General features: G+C 45.3%; 1 protein-coding gene across 2 annotated transcripts in view; it reads right to left on the bottom strand.

The window, feature by feature from the left end:
- kcnq1.2 (potassium voltage-gated channel, KQT-like subfamily, member 1.2) overlaps positions 1 to 24,278 on the bottom strand; it is a 105,746-nt gene that overhangs the window by 16,789 nt on the left and 64,679 nt on the right. The window contains exons 13-16 of one of the 2 annotated variants that reach the window (XM_077007045.1): positions 18,135 to 18,210; positions 17,762 to 17,856; positions 17,592 to 17,632; positions 17,098 to 17,159 (exon numbers count right to left, since the gene is read on the bottom strand). In XM_077007045.1, the coding sequence (XP_076863160.1) occupies positions 17,098 to 17,159; positions 17,592 to 17,632; positions 17,762 to 17,856; positions 18,135 to 18,210 (274 nt within the window). Of the gene's footprint in view, positions 1 to 17,097; positions 17,160 to 17,591; positions 17,633 to 17,761; positions 17,857 to 18,134; positions 18,211 to 24,278 lie in introns of those variants that run through there. The other variant, XR_013131036.1, reaches the window with a different exon arrangement.

Here is a 24,278-nt window from a genome sequence, read left to right as displayed (position 1 = left end):
GTAGACCCACCCTAACAATACTGCAGCTACAGTAGACCCTAACAATACTTGCAGCTACAGTAGACCCACCCTAACCATAATGCAGCTACAGTAGACCCTAACTATACTGCAGCTACAGTAGACCCTAACAATACTGCAGCTAGAGTAGACCCACCTTAACCATAATGCAGTTACAGTAGACCCTAACTATACTGCAGCTGCAATGGTCACTCACCACACAGTAGGCCCTAAACCAGGAGTGGCCAACCTGCGGCTCGCGAGCCACATGCGGCTCTTTGCCTGGTTTCATGCAGCTCCCCAGCCGGTCCGCACTCTCACCTGCACTAACGTTCTGTGCCGTGGCCCGGTTACCTCATCAACTCTGAGGGCGACACACTGCTACATCTTCGTGGTGCGCAGGTTTGTTTACGAGCCGCTAATACTTTTAAAACCGGCGTAGTGGAAAACGGGAGACTAGCGGCATGAAGTGACTGCTTTGAGTCTCGTTGGTGAGACGCGGTCTTCTGTCACACGTTTGGAATAAACCACATACGAGGTGCAGCAAAGGCACCGCACACGACTGAGGGAGGTTTAAAAACTACTGCTGCTGTCTGTTCTCTTCTTCCTAAAGGGGAGTGCAGGTCAGTGGCGTTGTAACAAGTGTTGATAACGGACTTTACCCACTTTTTACCTAGAAAACAACAGTTGCGTACATAACAGAGCTCGTAGTGTGCTCCAAACGTGACAAAGTCCTGAAGCATATCACACCTTATTTTTATATCGAAGTTTGTGTTTGTTTTTTACTTAATACTTAATTTGTGTCCATTTTACATCCCCCCCCCACTAATAATTTACAAGATCAAATCTCACTCAAAGTGATCTTGGCAACCCTGGTGATGTACAAGCGTACTCATGTATGATGTGGCTCTTTGCCGTAACACGGTAAAAAAGTGGCTCTTGGTCTCTGACGGGTTGGCCACCCCTGCACTAAACCATACTACAGCTACAGTGCACTCAGTAATCATGTCAGCACTCTTTTACCTGACAATGCCCAGAGTGTACACAGAGACAGTAAATAATCTGGGGTGGAGCACACAGCTTGAAGTGCAGGGGTCACAGTTGTGGACTATACAGTGAATGTCAATTGTGCCGTGTGCTATTCAGTTAGCGGTAACTCTCCAGGGAGCGGCGACCGGCTTGTTTTGTTGTGAGGAAACGCCCAATCTCTCTCAAAGACTGAAAACTTTTCAATCTGTGCTTTGAAAAAGAAGGGTTGCCTGATCCATGACATCACTACCTGGCTGCGAGAATAGGACGTCCTGCACATGTGAGGACAGTCGGGACACCCCTCCCCAGCCCTGCCATTCTGTCCAGGCTGGAATGGGCAAACTTCACCAAATCCCATTATGACCAACGCCACCACCAGGACCACCATCAACACTAACGCCTTGACTTCATCAAGCATTACGTCTTCCTATCTACCCACACCCATCATTTCTGTAGGGTGTGTTCAGTCTTTCTATTTCAGAAATTCTGACCATAACCACACCTACATAGCACACTGTTACTCCGTATGTTATGTCTAATTTTATATTTTATTTGTAATCCAATTTACTGAAGGTCATTAAAGATATTTTGCTAGTATTCAGAATGAATGTTCTTGATTACAGTGTAATTTACATTCTCCATATTTAGTTTTTTCCTGAACAGCTCCATCTAGGCCTTACTGGGCTTTTTTGTTTTTTGTTTTGTTTTTTTTCCAGTCTGGAATTTTCTAGCACATTCCTGGCAGATAACAGCACTAATCTGAACCGGTCTTCATTTTGCAAAGGTCCAATGAAGTAACACAGAAGTGACAACATTTATCTAAATATGCACTCACGGTGATGGCAGAAAGACAAGAAAACAGCCATTTATCATGAAAGACAGGATTCAAATCATGAAACGGAGTCAGAGCGAAACTCAAGGAAAAGGAAATTCCATAGTGGGATGAGTTTGGTCCAAAGATTACACTTGAGCTTCCTTGACAGGAAAACAGCTCACCTTGCCTCAGGATACAGAAATGTGCCGGTCATCAACAACAGTGTGAAGATATTATTGGGCATATTGGACACACCAAGGTTATCATAACATTTGGCTCATATAATATTAGACCCTGTAATAGTATAATAGATCCTGGGTTCTTAATTTCGTTCCACCTCATGTATCACATGCGATGTGAATGACAATAAAGTCTCCTTGAATCCTTGAATATTACCATCTTAAGCCATTTTGTAAGTGCATCTTGACAACAACCATAGTTATGCACAAATCCGACAACTCGACTCGACATACTCGACGACTCACTCTGGAGTATGATGGATCTCCGTGTTGTCATATGAATTCTTCCTGAACCGTTTCTTCGGATGAAACAGGCGGCTGACCCTGTTGCCGAGGGACGCGACCCTGCCATCGGCAGCGTGTTGAGTGTGCGGCTCTTCCCCACCCAAACGTTAAACTCCATCCAAAATGAAAGCGGGGGGCGGCACGCGAGACAACAGCACACTTCTAATGTTCAGCTAATGCTCCAACATCCGCTCACCCCAGGATCTCCAACCATCTATCGCCTGATTAGTTCCAAATGACGACACCTTACGTGGAGTGCAGGTAATGGATTAGATTCACATACTGTACTCGTTCATCTGTATTTGTGAAGGTGAGGGCCACTCTGATGTACTGGTGTGAACAACACACAAAACCACCAACTCCGATGTACTATGTGAACACCAGTCAAACACTCTTTGTGTTTTAAATGCAAACTGCTGGGGACTGAGGTCATGATGACATGCAAAACAACACACAAAAAAAAACAACCAGATGAGTCAAATGTATTGGTGGGAATGTATTCCTGTACATATCCCAGTGTGCACAGATAGTCATTACGTTGGAACAGCAGCGGGTCCGTGTCCTGGTTGGGGCGGGTCGGGAGCAGAAAGGCCCAGACGTCTCTCTCACTCATCCTGCCCTTACTTCTGCACTCTGTAATCGTCCGCCCGTATATCTGGTGATGACAGCCCTGTTTATTTCCTCCTTTTGCTTTCAAAAAGGGATGCATCACACACCCCACGCACACTCACACACAAACATACAATCTCTCACTCTCTCTCTATCACAGACACACACACACACACACACTCACAGAGGTGCGAGTTCATGCACACACGCATGTTGAGACAGGAGATTCAAATATACAATATGCAGATAAGCAACTGCTTAAACGTGCTCCAAAGAGCAACTTGACTAACCCAAACCACAGGAGCACAGGCACAGACTAATGACACACAGCACATCTGCTAGCAGTGTGGTTTAACTGATTTAAATAAAGAGTAAACACATGATGATGAAATCATCCTTCCCACACAGCCTGAAACTCAAACCAGTATCTAAGTTTTTGCCTCCAATACTCAAGAGAGTAAAGAGAGTGAGAGAAGCTAGCCAAGCTTTTCTTTCATCACTCCTGCTAAATGGAGCAGTGACATGTTACTAGTTACTCTATTTCGTTTCCCCATGTCCTCCAGAGCAGTATAAACTAAATGGCTGAAATGCACTGCTGAAATATGCTCTTACCAGTGTTTGGGGTTTATTCACTGCTTTTAGTAACATTCAGCGTACACCATGTTTAATAAACAGATGATAAAATACTTGCAATTCTAGCACATTAGCTGTTGACAATAACGACCAATAAGAATGTTTTATTCTTTGCTAAATCTGGACTAGGACGCTGGAGAACATCTTGACCTTTGTGTGCTTAGCTTTACATCTTCAACCAGTACACAAAGAGAGAGGTGTGTGTGTGGGAGTGAGAATGCATGTCTGCATATATATATATGTGTGTGTGTGTGCACCTGGGGCATTGTGCTCTGTAAGAATGTCAGACTGGGGAGTCAGAGGCCACAGTACAAGGAAATGATTCAACCAGCAACCAACCACACACACACACACACACACACACACACACACACACACACACACACACACACACACACACACACACACACACACAAACTTTTCTTTTTCTCTTTTACTCCTGTTATCCTACATGAACAGAGCCAGAGGTCAACTACACACTTTCCTTTTGCCCAAGCAGGGCCACTTAATCCGTCTCCCCTCCGCTGGTATTTCCTCCAGCATTAGAGGACCCTGTTGAATCTGTGCATAACTGAAGCACCTAATTAAATAAAGACAGAAAGTGAAGAACGTGGTGAAGTAGCGCTCTTCCGAGCCAACCCGAAGCCCCGCCCCCTCACGGCGAGGTCGAGTGGGCCGGGGAGGGCCGCCTGACTGACATGTTGCTGAAACCCAATACTGTGCTGCTCGGTGTGCCCGCCACGGGGGCCGGTGGCTGGTCTGCACCCCACTGCCTGATGGGAGAGAGATAACGCCCATGTGGCGTGCCGTAGAGAAAGACGACCCCCGCCGAGGCAGGGGCCCCAGGCCACGCCCCCCAGCGCAGCCGAGACGGCCCTCGGACGGCAGCGAGGCGCGGCACAGATAGCATTGTGCTCGAGCCCGGCATCTAGTTTCCAGGGAGGACTTCTGTGCGCTATTAGGGCCGCCGAGGAGTATCCGCGCACGCTTATCTGATCCGCGCGGACGAGGCGAGCTGTCAGCTGTTGGAGCTCTCCCCCCTGCTGCAGCCCAAGCCCAGAGATAAGGGCCCGTGTTTGGGTGGATAATGACCTGCGTTTAGGGGCAATAGCAGCAGAGCCATACCTGACCTTCTCCTCTGCTTTAACCCACGTGCATGGATGAATACACAAACAAACATACAGACATAATAAAGCAGGGGTGCTCATTACGTCGATCGCGATCGACCGGTCGATCGCGAAGGAAGTGTCGGTCGATCGCGAAGGAATGTGCGTAGATCGCGTCACATAAAATAGTAGTAGATGAATCGCACATCTGCACTGACGGTTGTATTTTGATATTCACGGTAGCCAATCTGCAATCCACTAATCCATTCAACAAATTACGTTCGCCACCCCCCCGGTCAACAAATTACGTTCGCCGCCACCCCGGTAGATCTTTCTCACTGGGTCATCTTATAAGTAGCTCGCAAGCTGAAAACTGTGGGCACCCCTGTAATAAAGGATATAAACCTAACCAGTCAGAGACATGTTTAATATGGTGCTAAACATTACCTCAAAATAGAACAACAATGGACAAAAAAATGCATTCATTTCATTTCTTACAGTTTAAATGGAAGTGTCTGGGTCTCCAACTGTTGTCTCTACTGTGCTGAGTGACAAAGTCCTGAACTGATAGACAACTGGCACACAAGCATATCATTCCCAGATATTTATCAGCATAAACTTTCATTACTTGTGTGTGTGTGTGTGTGTGTGTGTGTGTGTGTGTGTGTGTGTGTGTGTGTGTGTGTGTGTGTGATTTAGCCAGTCTTTCTCACAGGCACTCATAACTCATGCCTATACTCCATAGATGGACAGGTTCTCAAACAAGCTGCTCTTTGTGTCTCTCTCCCGCAAATTGCTTCAGGAATGCCGCAGAAAAACAACAGCACACACAACAGAGGCGTGCGCACCCAGCAGAGCGGCACACACACCACTGCACACTCATTACGACAATTAGAGAGGAGATAATTAGATGAAGGAGCAAGAATTATGTGTGTGTGTGTGGGGATGGCAGACCTCTGGGATATGGGAACCATGTGCATCAAAGCTAACAGAGAATATGACCACAAAACATGCAAAATAGCAACCACGAACATCAGAGAGAAATTAAAATCAGCTTTTTAACGTGATTTTACAGCTCCCTCAGCTTACTGGAAAACTCTTCGCGTTTGTGACTGGTTCAAATACAAACTTAACTACTTCTACACCATTTACACTATATTGTAAATAAAGCTTTACAATGATGTGGTAAGTATAAAAGCAAACTTTCCAAGGTTCATACATCATACACACAGAAACACACTATAACCCTGGAGCTTGCTAGGGCCAGATTAGTCCAGACAAGACCGTGTGCATAAACGCCCCCAGCCATCTCCCAAGAGGAGTATTCATCTTTTACGAGGAAGCGGACAGCCTGAACACCTGAACCAGATGGCCTGCTGGCTTCCTTGTTGACTCCTGGCCAGCAGAGCCACTGGGGCATGACTTGCTTACATACTTTAATATTAAATATACACATGTTAATATTTAACATTATCCAAAAAAAAACACAGTGGGCATGGATGGCTTGCACGGATGGATATCAAGCATTCATATGCATAGTATATTGTATCTTTATTGTATGCATTTCTTTTATTTCCACACTGTAGACAACTGTAGCTCAGGTGTTTAATGGTTAATAGTAGTGGTAGATGTTCTGTGTCATTTGGCCCAGTGTGAAGGAAAGAGCCATTACCCCATTATGTTCTACAATTACCTTTTACTGTGGTGCTGCATAAGCATCTCATTTACAGGCTGCATTAATGTTTCCACAGCAATGCAATAATGCTGCATTTATGCATGCTTCTGAATGGCCTGCAGAGAGGCTGCATGAACGCACACGCACACGCACAGCGCACACACACACGCGCGTGCACATGCACACACAGCCGTGCACACATGCACATACACACGCATACAGCATTTCACCTTGTACTGTACAATGTATGACAAATAAATTCTTTCTGATAATCTGATATGCACACACACACACGCACGCACAGCACTCGCACACACACCACACACACACACACACACATACACACACTGTGTTAAGAATTCATCCTCTTAAAGAATGTATACCTGCATAGCATTATCTACTATTAGGGACAAGCTGATTAAAACAAAACCCCCCCAAGGGAAATGGCTGGAAATTCTAAGAAGCATTTATACCTATGAACACTTCCCCTCACATTCAGACTGTAACCAGCTACAGTAAACAGTAAGGCATATTTCTGTTTTGGACTGGAGTCCTGGTTACTGCTTTGTTCACCTTTGCAGCTGGGAAAATTCCTGCGAAATATGCATTTTTTTTTGTACGTGATAATAGACTTCCTCTCATTTCCACTACTCTCTCGAATATTTCACAAAGTATGATTCACACTGGTAGGCAAATACTGCATAAAAAAAAATCACATTACTCACATTACTGAAACCTTCAGAGTGCTGTCATCAGAAATCATCTGACCACAGCACGGCATTACGTAGTGGGAGACATGGAGAAACAGCTGCCCAAGACACCGACTCAATCTGGACTTCCACTGGAAACCCAGAATTCCAACCATTCCTGTGGAGCCCAAATGAGCTCCCCATCCAGAGAAAGGGCTGACTGGAGGCTTTAATGGATTTGGTATTGACACTTATAATGACACGGGGTGAACGATTTAAAGGATGATCTAATCATTGGGATTTTTTCTTTTATGCCTTAGACGGGGATTCGGTCATTTTAAAAGATGGAACTTGAAGTGTGGGCACACTCTAAAGCCAACGTTGGAACGTTGAGTAGGGTTATATTACACAGGGGTGTTTTGGGGATATGAAATCACACACACTTTGAAAATGTCACCAAACCAGATTCTGGAATTTTAAATAAACCAAATGCATTTGTAATTTTATGAGGAAAATGCTGTACATATTTATATATACATTCTTTTGCTCTTGTGCTTTTCATATGTGGTTGGGCGCATCATTATTTCAGTACCTGGTAGTCCTTTCGCCTTACACCAGTCTCCTTGTAGAGTAACGTTGGTCGCACTAATGTGCTCAGTGGGGGGGAAAGCAGAGCAGAGAACAGCGTGTTTGGCAAGAGCCTGTTCCCTCTGAAGGGTTGTGACCTCAGTGCACCTGGGCACAGTTCACTGCTGGGCATCATTAGCCATTATGATTAAACTAGGGGCTCAATTCAGGTGAAGGCACCAAGCCAGCCAGTACAGTGCATACAGTGTTTGCATGCAGAAATAGTTATAAACCAGTAACAATGGGTGCACTCTGATTACTAAGAAGGTGTGGGTAATTGATTGGTATTGAATCCACGCTTCCAAAATAATATTATTACTGAACCTCTATGCTCCAAACGATTATTACTAGAAGTCAACATTAGCAAAAAAAACGTCCTGTCAGGATGCATATGCCACACGCAAGGATACATAAATTTCATCTGCTTGCGTGCAAATGAAAGTGACAACAGGTGCACTGGAGGCTCGACAGCAACACAACCCACAGAAAGGAAATGGTTTTGAAGGTGGTGGCTACAGGCAATTACTCTCTCCTTAGACTTCCTGCCTGATTTGTCTTCTACAATACTGCACATTTTCATTTTGCTAGTGTCCTTGTTACTGTAGCATGAGGCGTTACCTGCAACCCACTCAGGTTGGGCAGGTAGGCCAGATCCTCCAGGAGAAGTATCTGCTGTATCTCCCAACCTCAAGAGCACGGAGGAGATACCAGGACACGGGCCGGTACATGAGCAGAGTTGGCCAGTGTAGCAGAAGTGCATGAGCCCAGTATCCGACTGGTTTGGTGGTGGTTCGTTGAAGATCTGTGGAAAGCACATCTTTGGAGGGTCATACAAACCTCCATGTGATGCCCGACGGGACCCTGATTGCTGTTCTCAGACTTCACGCTGGTGCAGTGGGTCCTGGGCTCCATCTGGTGTAGGACAATGCCCGGCCTTGTGTGGCCAGAATGTGTAGACAGCTCATTAATGATGAAAGCACTGATGCCATTGACTGGCCTTCATGTTCCCCTGACATGAATCCAGTTGAGAAGCTTTGGGGACCAGGTGTGGGAGGCACCCTGATGGCCTGATGCAGGACACCCACCCAGCAGGGCATCCGCAGATGCGGGCGTCACGTGGGGCCATACACATACTGAGGCACGTTGAGTTAAAATTCATGATTGATGGCATAATGAAATTCACACAAATGAAAATTGTTTACTTTGATTTTCGGTGTGATTTTGAATCCAGCTCTCAATGAGATGAAGATTTTGGTGTCCTTTGATTGTTGCTATATCATTTTGTTCTCAAAACAAAGTACACTATTTATATCAGTAAAGATCTCACACTTGTTCATCAGATCTGATTCATCATTTAAGAATTTCTTTCATTGTTTTGAGCAGTGTAATTAGGAGACAAGAAAGAGAAATCGATACGGTTACAACAAAAGGTAAAGGAATATACATTCATATGTTTATGTAAAAAAGAAAAGTAATAAAAGAGAAATGTCTATGAATAAGACATAAAGAGAAAAGCAAGGCCCTAAGATGCCGAACAGTCCGACCGACACACCACGAATGAAATGATCCAGAGGAAAGACCAAAGGCTTCTGCAAAGACAAAAGAAAACACTTAAACCAAATAGACATGAATCCTATCTCTCCATTAAGAGGGTGTGTGTATTAGAGAGAGAAAGACAAAGAGGTAGAGAGAGAAGCAGGAGAGAGAGAGAGAGAGAGAGAGAGAGAGAGAAATGTGTGTGCGTGTATGTACTCCAAGTGCCAAACCACTACCCCCTCATTACTCTACTTCTGTTCCTCCATAGTGGCTCCACTGAGGCTAAGGCAGCAACCCCCCCCCCCCCCCCCCCCCCCCACCACACACACACACACACACACACACACACACATACACACACACACAAACACACACAGCCTTACCCTCACTCCATTCACTCTCCCAGTAAAAGCACCAACCCTGCCATTAGGGAACCCTCTCACCAAACCGGGATGGGTCACAAAGTCTGGAGTGTTTGACCGCGTCATCACATTCCCCTACACCAGTGTCCCCTTACCACCACGCCACTCTAGCACTCCTGCGTGTCATCACTTTTTCTGCCGGGTGATTGGTCTGTTCAACCCTATTGAAAGTTTAATATGGGGACATTCGTGGGGCACAAAGTAAACTGTTACAGGATTGACACAAAACGAGCATTCAACCTGTGACGAGCGCAGCAGACAGAGGCGATGACTGGGGATTACTCCAGACTTCCATTCATCATAATACTAGAGAAAACAGAAGTCATGTGACAGAAGAACACGCACGCACACACACTGACTGGATTATTCACACCCAGCCTGGTTGAGGTAAACAATAACAGGCCCCTCCCTTGTGCGCTGCGGCTGCAGTCTGTCTGGGACACATCACGTGAGAAAGCAAGAGGAAAAACACGAGTGTTATTATAGTAGTGCCTGGCAGCGTATCATTTGGAGGGTGGAGTAGTGATCAGGTTACCCCGCACCACAGCGCCCGGGTTGCGACCACGCTAAAGAAAGACGAGAGGCCCAGCAACGGCATCATCACTACTGTGGAGTAATGCAGCGGAACACAAGTGGTGGTTAACCACGGTGAGCCAATACACACACACACACACACACACACACACACACACATCTGCGCACGCGTGCACACACAAACACACTCACACACGATCACGCACACACTCACAAACAAACACGCACACAAAAATGTCCAGAAAACATGTGATCTGCCCCATGTCTCATCTGTGGACTATGGTGGGACATATGCTCATTTGAAGGTCATCCAGAGAACATTTGTATTGTCAGAAGTAAATTTTCCAGATATTTCAGATTTCCATTTTGAAATTAATGGAAAAATAAATAAATAAGGGTAACACTGACAGTTCATAAATGTGATAAAATCCAATTGAAAGGACATGGATACAGGGACTGTATGAAAATGACAGCGCAGTCAGAAGAGGAAGAGGCTTTTATTAACACACCACCCCGTATTCAAGCTGTGTGCTTATGTTCAACATTTGGTTTTGCTTTGTAACAGGGACATTGTGGAAGTCTGCTGAGCTAGATTTGACAAAGTGACATTGCTCAGTTTACGACAGTGGCCCACGATGCCCACTCAGTACATGAAGATAAAACGTAGAGAGTGCATCAACTTAACCACCCCACATAAAAGAGACACAGACACAGAGAGAGGAGGGAGAAAGAGAGAGAGAGAGAATAGGGAGAGAGAGAGGGAGAAGATGGAGAGAGAGGGAGAGAGAAAGAGCAGAAAGGGAGGGGAAGAACAAGAAAAGAAAATGTTATTGGGGCCAATAAAACCAGGCACTTATTTCATTTTAAGCATACTGACCTGTTCATAACCTTTTAAAATATGCTACCTCGTCTCAAAGGGGCAGAGTGCAAATTAATAGTAGGCAATGAGAGACAGCATGTGCTAAAATATGAATGTGTCGCTCGCCAAAATTGGAAAAATTAAAGGGGAAATATACCGGGCCACATATATTTAGAGGGTTTACCATTTACGTGGGAATCGCTTAAAGACGACTGCAAGAAAGACTTAAAAGTTGAGTTGGACTGCTATGTGATGTACAGGGATGACTGCAGTAGGTTTAACTGTGAAAATGTTTTTGAATGGCTGTGGAACAAACTTGACGACATACGGTAATTTTATATATTGACCTGAAGTCAACATATTCTTAAACCACTTTAAGTGTGTTGCAAATCCGTTTTAAGTGTTTCTCTTGCCCTTATTATTACTTTGACCTCTGATGAAAACCACATAAGCATAGCAAAACTAGCCACATAAGTATGAAAGTCATTCTATGAACCACCAGTAATTTTTGAGGGTTTCAGCACAACACAGTTAATGGTGTGAAAAACACAAGAATACCTCTTCTCATCACTACGATCTGTTATTGTACCATTAAAGGAACATGGTGAATTCAAGCAGCCAGATAAGTCAAGTGACTGAATTACAGCAAAAGTGATGAGCTGGCAGACTCGTGCCTAAACATGTCCTATGGTCTGAAATCTACGTGGGAAGTGTACGTGTAAAGCGACAAACTTCCTACTTTTGTGTCAGCCCATGACTCAAGCCTGCATGGAAGACCAACACACTGACAGACAGTCAGACAAACAACTTCAGAGACTCGTTCTATAATAATTTCAGTGGTAAGACAATTCAGTGGTATTGGGACATTTCTTAAAACCTAGACTGAACTTGAACGTTTTGTGTTACTGCGTACACAGAGCTGGTATGGGCAACCACGGAGCCCAGGAGAGCAGTGAAGCCCTCACTACGTTGCCCTGCACTGGTTATATGGAGCACTGAGACTGGGTTCCCAGTCCCAGAGTAGAATGAGTCCAGCTCCTGCTGCAGTGTGAGGAAATGCACGTAAGGCCCCAGCAATGGCCTTGAAACACCCATGTTCACAGTGGTGCACATGCCAAACCAAGCGCAACTATTATCAAGACAGTACCGAAACCCACACAAAAAGAGACGTTTGCACTACTTGAACTTGGTTCGACGTGTACATGCACACTCATCTCCACATAGGCACCGCAGCTGTAGAGACACCCTGTAGAAAACCCCACGTTTAACCACTCCTGCCACACCTGTCTGTGCAACATTTAATGTCTGTCTAGACTTAATCCTTTACAGTTACAGTGAATAGACAAAAGCATTTCACCTCATGGAAATGTGTCATTGGTCAACCCTGTCACGAACATTTGTACTGAGAAACGTGTCCTTCGCTGTTCACCATCAAACTTAAACTCAGCGTTATGGGCTCACTATTTAAAGGAACTGGGTTTATGTACATACATTTTGGTATTCTGTGTGCCTACCAACTTTTGTCACAGATTGTGAAAGAAGACAACCCTAGTTGTACTTTTGGGCTGCCTACGTTCAGAATTGGCACCTTTACACTGAGTTCTGAGTCATCAGAATTATATGGAAACCCTGTCAGAGCTTCTCCACCCATGAGGACTGGCTACCGATACGGAGCTACAGCGTTTGGTATTATTTATTTTTTCAAGCGCATGACCTGCTAGGAGATAACAGCTAACCATATCAGCCTGTAGAAGAGCTGAGTGGATAATGTTAGCTTTTGATGGCGACATCCCAGCTACAGTCGGCAAAAACTCTCACGTGTGCTAACCACAATGTCTGACTGCTTTTCCCCAATTTGGGTCAGTACTATGCCGGACAGGCAACATTTTACTACATGAAGGATCAATACCAACTACCCATGGCAAAACTTCAGATGAGAAAAATATATATTAATTTAAATAATATACATTTAGAATTAATTTAAATTCATAATTCATAATGAATTTGAGTGTTGAAATAATATATTAGATTTAATGTTCTAATGTGCTGAATAATTACACATTGACACTATTAACACTATTAATGTTTTACTTGATCAACGTCGTAACTTTTCCCCTTAGAGTCCTCACATAGTGATGAAGTTGCCTTCATTGTATTCTACTTAGGTAATCAGGGGTTGGCGAGGTTAGCATGTTGTGCTAGGCAAAATGTACTTTACATCTGTCTGTGTTTAGGCAAACGGATGAGCTTTGCAGTGTGTAAGTATGTATGTTAGTGTGTGTGTAGCTGCTAGAAAGAACAGAGATCTGACCTCAGAGCAATCTCAGAGTTTGACTCTGGTTCAAACATATATGGTTGCACCACCGTGTTTTCTCTGGCAGTTCACACTCAACAGTTGCAATGGTAGCACAGCAAACCCTAGAGAGTTGGGGGGGGCAGGAGTGGCTCATTATCATTTAAAGGGACAGGCCTTCAACCGGCCTCAGCAGGGCTGTTTTGACAGGGTGAGGAGGCAGCTGTGGCACTTGAGCCTTGTGATTTTTTTAACAAAGTACGTCACACACGTTTCATTAAGACGCCAGGGAACTGTGTCAGGTTCTATAACGGAGGCATAAGACCCAATGAATCTCATTTTTGAAACAACGAAACTCGGGGTATGTTCAGGATATAAAACAAACCAACAAAACCTGCGGGGCGGGGCATGTTATCTTTCAGCTTTTATTGACTTTAGTTATGGATGTTTTTAAATCGTTGGAATGTACTGCAGCAATGGCAAACAGCTCCAAAAACTGAAGCGTGATGTTAGATCTGAATACTATGAAGGCTTAGACGATGGTGGAAGGCTCCAGTGAAACACCACTTCTGAGTATTAATGCTACAGGTGACCTTGTGTGATGTGCTGTAATAAATAAAAGAAAGTCAGCTTTCATTCAGGTTTGGGTTGAAAAGCAGTCATCTTATCCTTTAATGCAGCGTAGTATGAATAATGTATTGACTGAGATTGCATAATTATATCTGTATATAATATAAATTAACTGGAACTGGGGAGAACTGGATCTGCAGAGGAGGACACCATCCCAGGCCTGGGACACAAGTGGGCCTGACCACAGTGCTACAGCCCAGCCACAACAACTACAAGGGGTGTGTGCTGCTGGGTTGCTGACCCAGACTGTGACAAAACAAACACCAATAAAGCCAGCCATTTGTATGCATTTTAAATGCAATATACTACAATGTCTTCTAATAACACGGGACATAGTTTGAGATGGAAATAATCAAGACATGTTAAATAAATAAAATGAGATATCTTTTCAAGTTCACTGTTAGACCAAGCACATATAAAATCTGTGTCTGTTTCTCCACATCATCTATGCTGCTACACCCAATAAAGCAAGTTCAGAGATGTTGGCGTCAGCTGGACTCTTCCTGTAATAAGCCTGAGGCAAAAGATGAGTGTTTGTGGGCCTGAGTGATGTGTATGTGTGTGTGTGTGTGTGTGTGTGTGTGTGTGTGTGTGTGTGTGTGTGTGTGTGCAAACAAACCAATTTGGTTAAAACGCATACAGGAATAAACAAAAGTCTGGCCCTTTGCTCCTATAATAAGCCTGTTAAAAATATGAGCTCCAGTGATCACATGTGAACCCAGTCCAACAGCCGTCTGGTCAGGGGCTCTGGTCCTAGCGCTGAGCACGTCACACGGGCTAATCTGTCTTCATGAGGGCTCGGGAAGTCAAGGTCCTGGCTTTCTTGTTGCGAAGGAGAGGAGAAAGACACCTTCATTTCGGTATGTGTCTCTGTCCAGACAGAAAGCAACATTTGTTGGCGCATGTGTCTGTGTCCAAGCAGCATAAATCACTGTCTGCCTTCCACATATTAACAGAGTATTAGTCACCACACCACCATTCAGACACATGCCTCAGAATGTTCCCAACTGCAAAAAGATGAATGGTCTCACACAAATGGAAAAAAGAGAGACAGAAGGAGGGAAGGAAGGAGAGAGTAAGAGAGAAAGACAGAACAGGGGAGGGACAGATTATTGAACTGTTACACTATACCATTCATCATATCTTACAAAGTGTCTGGGGGAAATTCTGTTTCAAATACAGGCAGTCAAAGATTTTTGATGTTTACCAGAGACGTTTAAACTACTCAACGTGGGAATGAAGCCCTTAGTGCCTACGCTAATGTTTACGACCTGACTGGTGTTGCTGCGGTCATATACGTTGCTGACAGATGCTAAGTGAATCTGTCGTGAGTTCCCCCAGGCATGCCCAGATATCTCTACCCATGATCTCTAGGGTCTAGACTAGGGTCTCTACTACGTACTGCTCCAAAATCGCCAAAACAACAAAACGCACCGATTCCACATGTATTTGAATTTGTGTTAGTAAGTTCACACACCTGCTAACCTGTCTGAACTGGACATCTGTTGGTGAGGATATTAACTACCAGTCACTGCAGTGCTACTCGCGCTCTCGTGTTTAAAGGGATTTGTTCCTGTTTTACTTTCTTTATGACTTTTGTTAGTAAACGTTCATGCCACAGAGCTCCTGAGGGACTCAACCAGTTTATAGAGAGAAGGGTTTATACACAGCTGGGCTTTAACCAGCTCAGGCACAGTCCATACACAGCTGGGCTTTAACCAGCTCAGACACAGTCCATACACAGCTGGGCTTTAACCAGCAGTAGTAATGAAAATGTGGAATGTTGAATTTTTTACAGAATTGCGTCTCCTGGACTTAGCAGACAGCTAGTTGCTGTGTGTGTCGTCCCCCCCCGTGTCTTTAAATCATTACTATGTGCTCCAAGGTCACGTCTACCTTCTGTCATCCATGTAATAACATCATGAAGTGTGGGAGTGTGACACCAACACCTCTACACGCCTCACACCCCTAATCACAGCTGCCGTCATGACAAGGTCACGCTCAGGAGGCCCCTCACGTGCCCACGCGCCCATCAGACGGAGCTACGCTGGACGGATTGGGTTTTGTTTTAATGGGCAATACTGCATGCCTGTTGACACACAACTGACAGATTAGCATTACAGCATTATTCAGAGGGAATACACGCACACACGCGCACACGCGCGCACAGTACACCAGGTGAAGTCTGGGTCATGAGGTTCACAGCGTGTGTCTGGGTGCGTGCGACATGGGCCTGTCGTGTCCTGAAGAACCACCCGCACTCAACACAAAGCCGTGACACACCTAGCGGCTCCTTCTAAACATAGCTGACCACAGCAGCCTTTTTCCTTTATCCCCCCCCACACACACACACACACACTCTCTCTCTCTCTCTCTGTCTTTCTCTTTCTCTGTCTCTCACCATCCCTCTATGGAAAACCAAGAGCTCTACCCAGATGGTACACTTCTAGAGAGGACATATTTGCTTCCTTATACCATACTGAGTTGCCTCTTCAGTGAAGTCCATCTATCTTTATTTCTTCACACAGCAGAAGAAAAACCATACTGCTGGTATCCTGGGGTCAACATCCCCGCTCAGTCCTGTCACACACATATTCAGCGCTTTTTCACATTTCTGCTGTGATAGCACTGAACACCGTGAATAAACGCAAGCTACTGGTATAAAACTCTCTGGTAAAAGACAATTAAATAAATAAACTAAAAACATTTTGGTTTTTTAGTAAAAAGCAAGTCTTCAGAAGCTCTACTTCTAAACCAGTCACACAACCTTGAACACAATCTGTTTTACTCTAGCAAAAAACACTCCAGTACAAAAAACAAAACAAAAAGACAACATGCCCGCTCATGCTTGTGGTGATTTAACGATGGCAACATGAAGGTTCTGTTATCATTTCAGAATGCTCTGACAGGACATGGCTGTCGAGTGTGTGTGTGTGTGTGTGTGTGTACTCTCACATGTCTGCGTGTACATGTGTGTATGGACGCGACTGCAGCATGTGTCTGACCCGCCCAGTCAAAACAGAGGCACAGAGGCCGTGAACATGGCAGATCCTATCAGAGAGCAGGAGCTACAGCTATCAGAGCATCTGCAGTGGCTCTACCTGAGCCTGCCGACCTCACCTTATCCTCCAGTCTGATCAGCCTGGCTCCAACACTGTGATATTCCTTATCTACGCCTTTTTCTGAGAACATACACACACACAAACACAGACACACACACACAGATTACTGAAGGATATAATTCAGTTTTTAAAAAGCTATTTAAAACACACAGGTCATAGGAGATGGCAGTGTGTGTGTGTGTGTGTGTGTGTGTGTGTGTGTGTGTGTGTGTGTGTGTGTATGTGTGTGTGTGTGTGTGCGCGCGCGCGCTCAGGCTGCTGATCTGAGACTGCTCCAGCCATGTATGATGAGGCAACAGCTGGCCCTACATATCTACAAGTACATTCTATAAAGAAAAACAAATCTCTCTCAGTATCTCTCTCTCTCAGTATCTCTCTCTCTCTCTCTCTCTCTCTCTCTCTCTCTCTCTCTCTCTCTCTCTCTCTCTCTCTCTCTCTCTCTCTCACTCACTCACTCTTTCACCCACAGTACTGAGGCTGGATCATGTTTACCTGGCAGAAACATTCCTGGCTTCCCCAACGTGTGATCCAGCCTGGGGGAGAAACAGCGGGAAACAATGACGTGCACTGATTGTTTGAGGGGGGGCCGTGGCCCAGCCGCCCCTTCCTCGTACGAGGGGGGGCCAGAGGGCCGGCCGCGCAGACGTCCCGGGGTGTCTCACCGTCTCTGCAGCTCCTTGATGCGCACGGTCATGTTGAGGTGGCCCTGGGAGTACTGCTCAATCACGTCCCGCACGTCGTAGGGCTTCCTGGTTTGCTGCGGAGGACGCAGACAGAGGCATGAAAAGGTCCCGTCACCTGCCCCAGCCTTTCTGCCCACCCCCCCTGCACACAGGGGCTTTCACTTCCATGCTTTGTTGCCTTGACAGGAGTAGAAAAGTCACCAAACGGCATGGGCGTAGCAGATTGTGGAGGGACCACAGGGCGTTGTGGACTGTGCTGAGTTTGGTTGGGATGTAGAATGTTTAAAGACAATTGCTGAAGAATTGAAGAAGCAATTATTTTTTAAGAATCAAGAAACCCACTTAACTGTACCTGAAATTTCCGTCTGGCTACAAAGTACTGCATCCGCCTTATGACCTTGACTGCTGATCTTTGTGCCGGTGAAAGCCTGCACGGGAGAAAACACTGCTGGTTTAACCTGAATGGACACAGCAATCCTACCAAAGTGTGGAATCAAATACAAGCTCATCACACACAGAGTTTCAGCCTGTGATCAACTCAATAATGCACAAATTAACAGGGTTCATGTACTAGGGAAAAGGTTGGTTGTGTGAGTTTGTGTGTGTGTGTGTGTGTGTGTGTGCGTGCGATGTGCATGCTTAGGAATGAGCTTGCATGTGTTTGCCAAAAATCTTTGTTGGTTAGTTGTAAATCATCGTCATACTTTAAAATCTCAGATGTATTCCCAATGCTTAATCACTTTAATTTCCTACATTTAACGTTATAAAGAGCCATTTTTTTGTGTGGGCCTGACTACAGTAGATATTATTCTTATCAGCACTGGCTGAGCCAAGAGATAAGAGGAAGACTCTCCTCGTGTCTGGCTCTAAACATCTGACCTTTAGGTTTATCTCTGACTTCAAAGTGCTGGGTTTATCCTCAGCTCGGTTCTGCACGACATGAAGTAAAAAGACTGATGAAGAGCACAGTTCACCAATAGAGAGGAGAGAGGAGAGGAGTGGAGAGAGAGGAGAAGAGAGGAGTAGAGGAGAGAGAGAGAGGAGAAGAGGGGAGAGGAGAGAAGAGAGAGAGGAGAAGAGAGAAGAGGGGAGAGGAGAGAGAGGAGAAGAGAGAGAGGAGTAGAGGAGAGAGAGGAGAAGAGAGAGAGGAGAAGAGAGAGGAGTAGAGGAGAGAGAGAGGGGAAGAGAGGAGGGGAGAGAAGAGAGAGAGGAGAAGAGAGAGGAGTAGAGGAGAGAGAGAGAGGGGAAGAGAGAGGAGGGGAGAGGAGAGAAAGAGGAGAAGAGAAAGAGGAGTAGAGGAGAGAGAGGAGATGAGAGAGAGGAGAGGAGAAAAGAGGAGAAGAGAGAGAGGAGGGGAGAGGAAAGAGAGGAGAAGAGAGAGGAGGGGAGAAGTGAGAGAGAGGAGAGAGAGGAGTGGAGAAGAAGGGAGGGCAGTGAGGGTGCAAATAAGTGGGCATTGACATGGAGGGAAAATGGAGCAGGTTCAAAGGAGAGTGTCATATCCTCCTGCACAAACAAAACCGTACGTCACAAACATCTGTGTCTGAGGAATGCAGGCCCGTCTCTCTCTCACACACACACACACACACACACACACACACACACACACACACACACACACACACACACACACACAAAATGACGCTTCAACAACCTTCCTTCACCTAACCACAAAAGGCCACCATGTGTTAGTGCCTCTCCAGCCAGCCCTTTCTAGATAAGCCCCTGCGTGTGGTTAGTGAGATGTGCTCTACACAACATAAATCAGTTCCCTCTGCCACGGGCCTTTGTGAGGCTCTGCTGGGAGGCCTGCTTGTTATGACTGCTGGCCTCTCCCCGGCCTCTGCCCTGTTTCTTTGTGGCGTCACCAGCCAGCGAGGAGGTCTTAATTAGAGGAGGGGTCCGAGCAACAAAAGCCTCCAGCGGACCGACACGCACAGTAAAGCGCGCACATCAAAGGAAACATAATGCACACTGTCTCCCCTCACCCTCCTGCAACCCGCCATAAAGTCTCCCTGTCTGCCCCTCCCTCTCTCTCCCTCTCTGTCCCTCTCTCTCTCTCAGTCCCTCTCTCTCCCTCTCCCCTCTCTCTCTCTCCCTCTGTCCATCTCTCTCTCTCCCTCTCTGTCCCTTTCTCTCCCTCTCAGTCTCTCTCTCTTTCTCTCTCTCTCTCTGTCTCTGTCCCTCTCTCCCTCTTTGTCTCTCTCTCTGTCCCTCTCTCTCTCCCTCTCAGTCCCTCTCTCTCTCTCCCCCTCTGTCTCTCTCTCTATCTGTCTGTCTATCTCTCTCTCTCTCTCCCCCTCTCTCTCTCTCTCTCTCTCTCTTTTTCAGTGAGGTTCAGTGCGTAAGGTGAATGCAAACAGCATGAAAAACATCCGGAGCAGAGTTGTTTTCTTCTGTACATGTGACGGAGGAAGAGAATAGGGCATAATTGGGAAAGAAAACACATGCTTCAAAACAGAGGAACAAAAAAACCCAAAAAACCACACCCACACAGTTAAATCCCCAGCTTGCATCCTCCAGATCCGGATGAAACAGGAATCTGAATCAATGGAGCTCCTTGTCAAATTTTACATTTACAATATGTTTACTTCTGTTTGTGCAAATATCCTGCAGAACGGTTCAAACTGATTTGCTGTGAAAATGAAAGATAAATCATGTCTCCTTTATGTGTGTGTGTGTGTGTGTGTGTGTGTGTGTGTGTGTGTGTGTGTGTGTGTGTGTGTGTGTGTGTATGTGTGTGTGTTTGGTGTTTTGTGACCCTTACAGCTTGGCATTAACCGTGGATTCCTCTTAACTCAGCCCTGCTTAACACCCGCACACAACACTCACATTGTGTGCGTCTCTCTATGATCTGAGCGAAAAGGTTGTTGTCTCGTACTGAATCTGAGTGTGCGGCTTGGGGCCACCTGGGTGTGGATGGTGTATTTCACTGCACTTCACTAAGTCGGCTGGATGACCTTGAGAAAACACATACATACACAGACACAAACAATGACACCCACAGACGAACACAGACACACAAAAACACACACTGATCCAAAAGCTCCCAGCAAGGATGGTCTCTTTTTAATTTGTCATTGCACACCCAACTAGCATTTTCATGGACTCCTTGGCCAGTTTGGAGAGGTTCTAGAATCAACCCAAACATATTCTAGAATGTTTAGAGCTTTGAGCTCAGTTGTGGAGAATTCTGCGTTCTTCCAGCCTGAGGGAAACTTTTACCAACTAACCAACCTAAAAGAAGCTTGGTCTCTACCTAACATCTTGTGTTTCACTCAAAATCTTGAACTATGGCTGTCAAACTTATTAGTTGAACATCACATAATTACAGTAACATTGCATGTGATGTGAAAATAATTAAAATACTAAAAAACACTAAAATAATTAACAACTAAAACTGACATAACCAGACCGGAGTATGAAACAACGTAAAATCAACACTTAGCTATAAACTTTTCTAAAGTTTTCTAATTTTGTCAAATCTGAAAACAATATAATGGAACTTGCAGGGTGGGGCTGTTTGGGTCACTTTAGGGTTACTTTCTTTCCACTGGTTGAGTTTCAGACTTTAGTCTTCTGTTTCTTTTTTTCCTGGAGGTAGATATTTCGCTGAGGACACGTTTCTGGGAGCATCTCTGGGCCTCTGCTGTGCTAGTCTGGAGGTCTGACGGTATTGCTGTGACTAGGTCGTTGCTATCACAGTTTCTACACAGAAGACGGTGCTGTCCCAAACGGAGCCGCACCAACGCACAACTGATTCATGTGACCCGATCACCCGACTCTAACTCCAACTTGCCCTCCACAGCTCCGCCCCAAAGAGCTCGATGACGGCTGCACCACACGCGAAACCCAGAACGCCCACGGCCCCTGCCGACTCCCCGAGCCGCCGTGCCATATTACTGGCAGGGTGAGTTCTTCTGCGCTAGGCTCTCCAGGCGCCAGTCCCCAGCAGCACGGAGCTCTTACTCAAGAACGACTCCGTCTGTAAAGAACCCCATAAATCAGCTACGGAGATGATTGCTGTCCTTTTGTTAACCTGCTCCAGCACCGCTATTCTGTTTGCATTATGGCGGGTGACATGTTTGCAGCCCCCTCTTAAGTACACTGAAACTCAGCTACAGAGGTTTCATCATTTTCCTGTAGCTGCATCACTCTACATTATTAAACACATTCCTGTCCACGCCATGAATTTAATTAAGCATCCATGAATGAAGAGGATTCATCAAAGCCCCCCACTGCTCCATGGTACAACACTGTGTGTGTTGAACAGTGGGGATAAAATACTGGCTGTAGTTTGGCTCAGACGTCCTTGGGCTCTTCTCTATGAATATCAACGTGTGCCCACAATGAGGAGAAACATTTGAATGCATCAGCCTTGTTCTTCCAACAGTAACTGCTGTGTTGCATAATTCAAGTACATGAATAATGAAGAAAATAGGTCAATGCCCCCCCCCCCCCACCCACCCACCCACTCACTTTAACCACAACTGTTTCTCCTTCTTGCTTAACAAGTCAAAGACATATGATTCTAGAAATTGTAGAAGATTTTAGCATAGAAGCTAATAAGAATGTTTGGGAATCCTGCCAAATGTTTGCTACAGAGCACCAATATTTCAGATTTCATACCAATTATCAATATTAAGCTAGTGTGTACTTTTCCTTCAGAGGTTTGCTAACAGTTTCTGACTATACAATACAATAGAGGCAAATTAACCAGATGGGTGAAACTAGAACCCTTCTGTCTACTGTAGCTTACTGTCTGAGACAGACAGGGTCATGACGAAAAATAATAAACAAAAGCAAAAGAGCCTTGATCTAAATATTACCATAAATAAATGTTTGTAACTAATAAATAATAGTTTTGGTCCTACTGCTGAGGTGCATACTACCTGCACCCATAATCCTCCTCAGTTCTGGAGTGGCTGGTGTATCATTAGGAAATTGCTGCCCTGATTTCAAAGGTTGGCTGATGAGCACATTGATCTTTTAGCTTTGTCTATTTAACAGGAAAAGGAAATAGTCTGAGCTCCTTTAAGGCAAAAACAATCATGTAATCAACTTCAAAGCACTTCAAAGAGGCACGAGGCCCACAAGAGCGCTGGGATCTAAGGGCCTTGAGGTGGACGTCACGGAATAAGGTGTAAATTCATTACGTTGTGATAAATAACAAAAACAAGAATCAGTGTGTTTAGAGATAAACAATGGTGGTCACACCCACTGAGATACAAATGAGGAAAAGCAAAACAAAGTGAAATAAATAAAAGATTAATAAGAACATGAGCAGATCAGTCAATACACACACAAACACACACACACACACAGACACACACAAATATACACACGCACACACATACATATGCACGCACACACACACACACTCACCGGACACTTTATAAGGTACACCTGTCCAACTGCTCATTAACGGAAATGTTGTTGAATCAGCCAGTCGCATGGCAGCAACTCAATGCATTTAGGCATGTAGACATGGCCAAGACGATCTATGCAGAAGAGCATCTCTGAACGCACAACACGTCGAACCTTGAGGTGGATGGGCTACAGCAGCAGAAGACCACACCGGGTGCCACTCCTGTCAGCTAAGAACAGGAAACTGAGGCTACAATTCACACAGGCTCACCAAAATTGGACAATAGAAGATTGGGAAAACGTTTCCTGGTCTGATGAGTCTCAATTTCTGCTGCGACATTCGGATGGCAGGGTCAGAACTTGGCCTCAACAACATGAAGGCATGGATCCATCTTGCCTTGTATTAACAGTTCAGTCTGGTGGTGGTGCAATGGTGTGGGGGATATTTTCCTGGTGCACTTCGGGTCCATTAGTACCAATCGTGTCAACGTTACAGTCTACCTGAGTATTGTTGCTGACCATGTCCATTCCTTTACGACCACAGTGTACCCATCTTCTGATGGCTACTTCTAGTAGGATAATGTGCCATGTCATAAAGCGTGAATCATCTCAGACTGGTTTCTTGAACACGACTATGAGTTCACTGCACTCGAATGGCCTCCACAGTCACCAGATCTCAGTCCAATAGAGCGCCTTTGGGATGTGGTGGAACGGGAGATTCACATCATGGATGTGTAGCTGATAAATCTGCAGCAACTGCGTGACGCTATCATGTCAATATGGACTTTGTTCTTAATAAGACTGAACTGTTTTGCAGGATTAAATATGTAAAGAGCTAATCTGTTAATTGCTACGTGACATGGGTTCTACAAGTAACTACTGGATCAATTAATTGTTTTTAACCATTTCCAAAGCAATGTGCTATTGTGCCTTGAACTACCCCAGCCTGGGGGCTGATGTTAGGATTAAAATGTCCGCTGTCATCATGTTCCATGGTAACACCAGCAAATGGGCACAGACTGCATGAAAGGTTGAAGCCACGATATCCACATGGCCCCAGACGGAAGCCGTTCAGCCTGGTTTAACGCCTACCGCGGTGTGGAGAGCAGACTTTGACCTTCAGAGTCCA

Source organism: Brachyhypopomus gauderio, chromosome 5 (genome assembly GCF_052324685.1).
Source record: "Brachyhypopomus gauderio isolate BG-103 chromosome 5, BGAUD_0.2, whole genome shotgun sequence".
Classification (NCBI taxonomy): domain Eukaryota; kingdom Metazoa; phylum Chordata; class Actinopteri; order Gymnotiformes; family Hypopomidae; genus Brachyhypopomus; species Brachyhypopomus gauderio.
The sequence above is the reverse complement of the archived record's forward strand: the minus strand, read 5'-3'. Positions and strand labels throughout refer to the sequence as shown.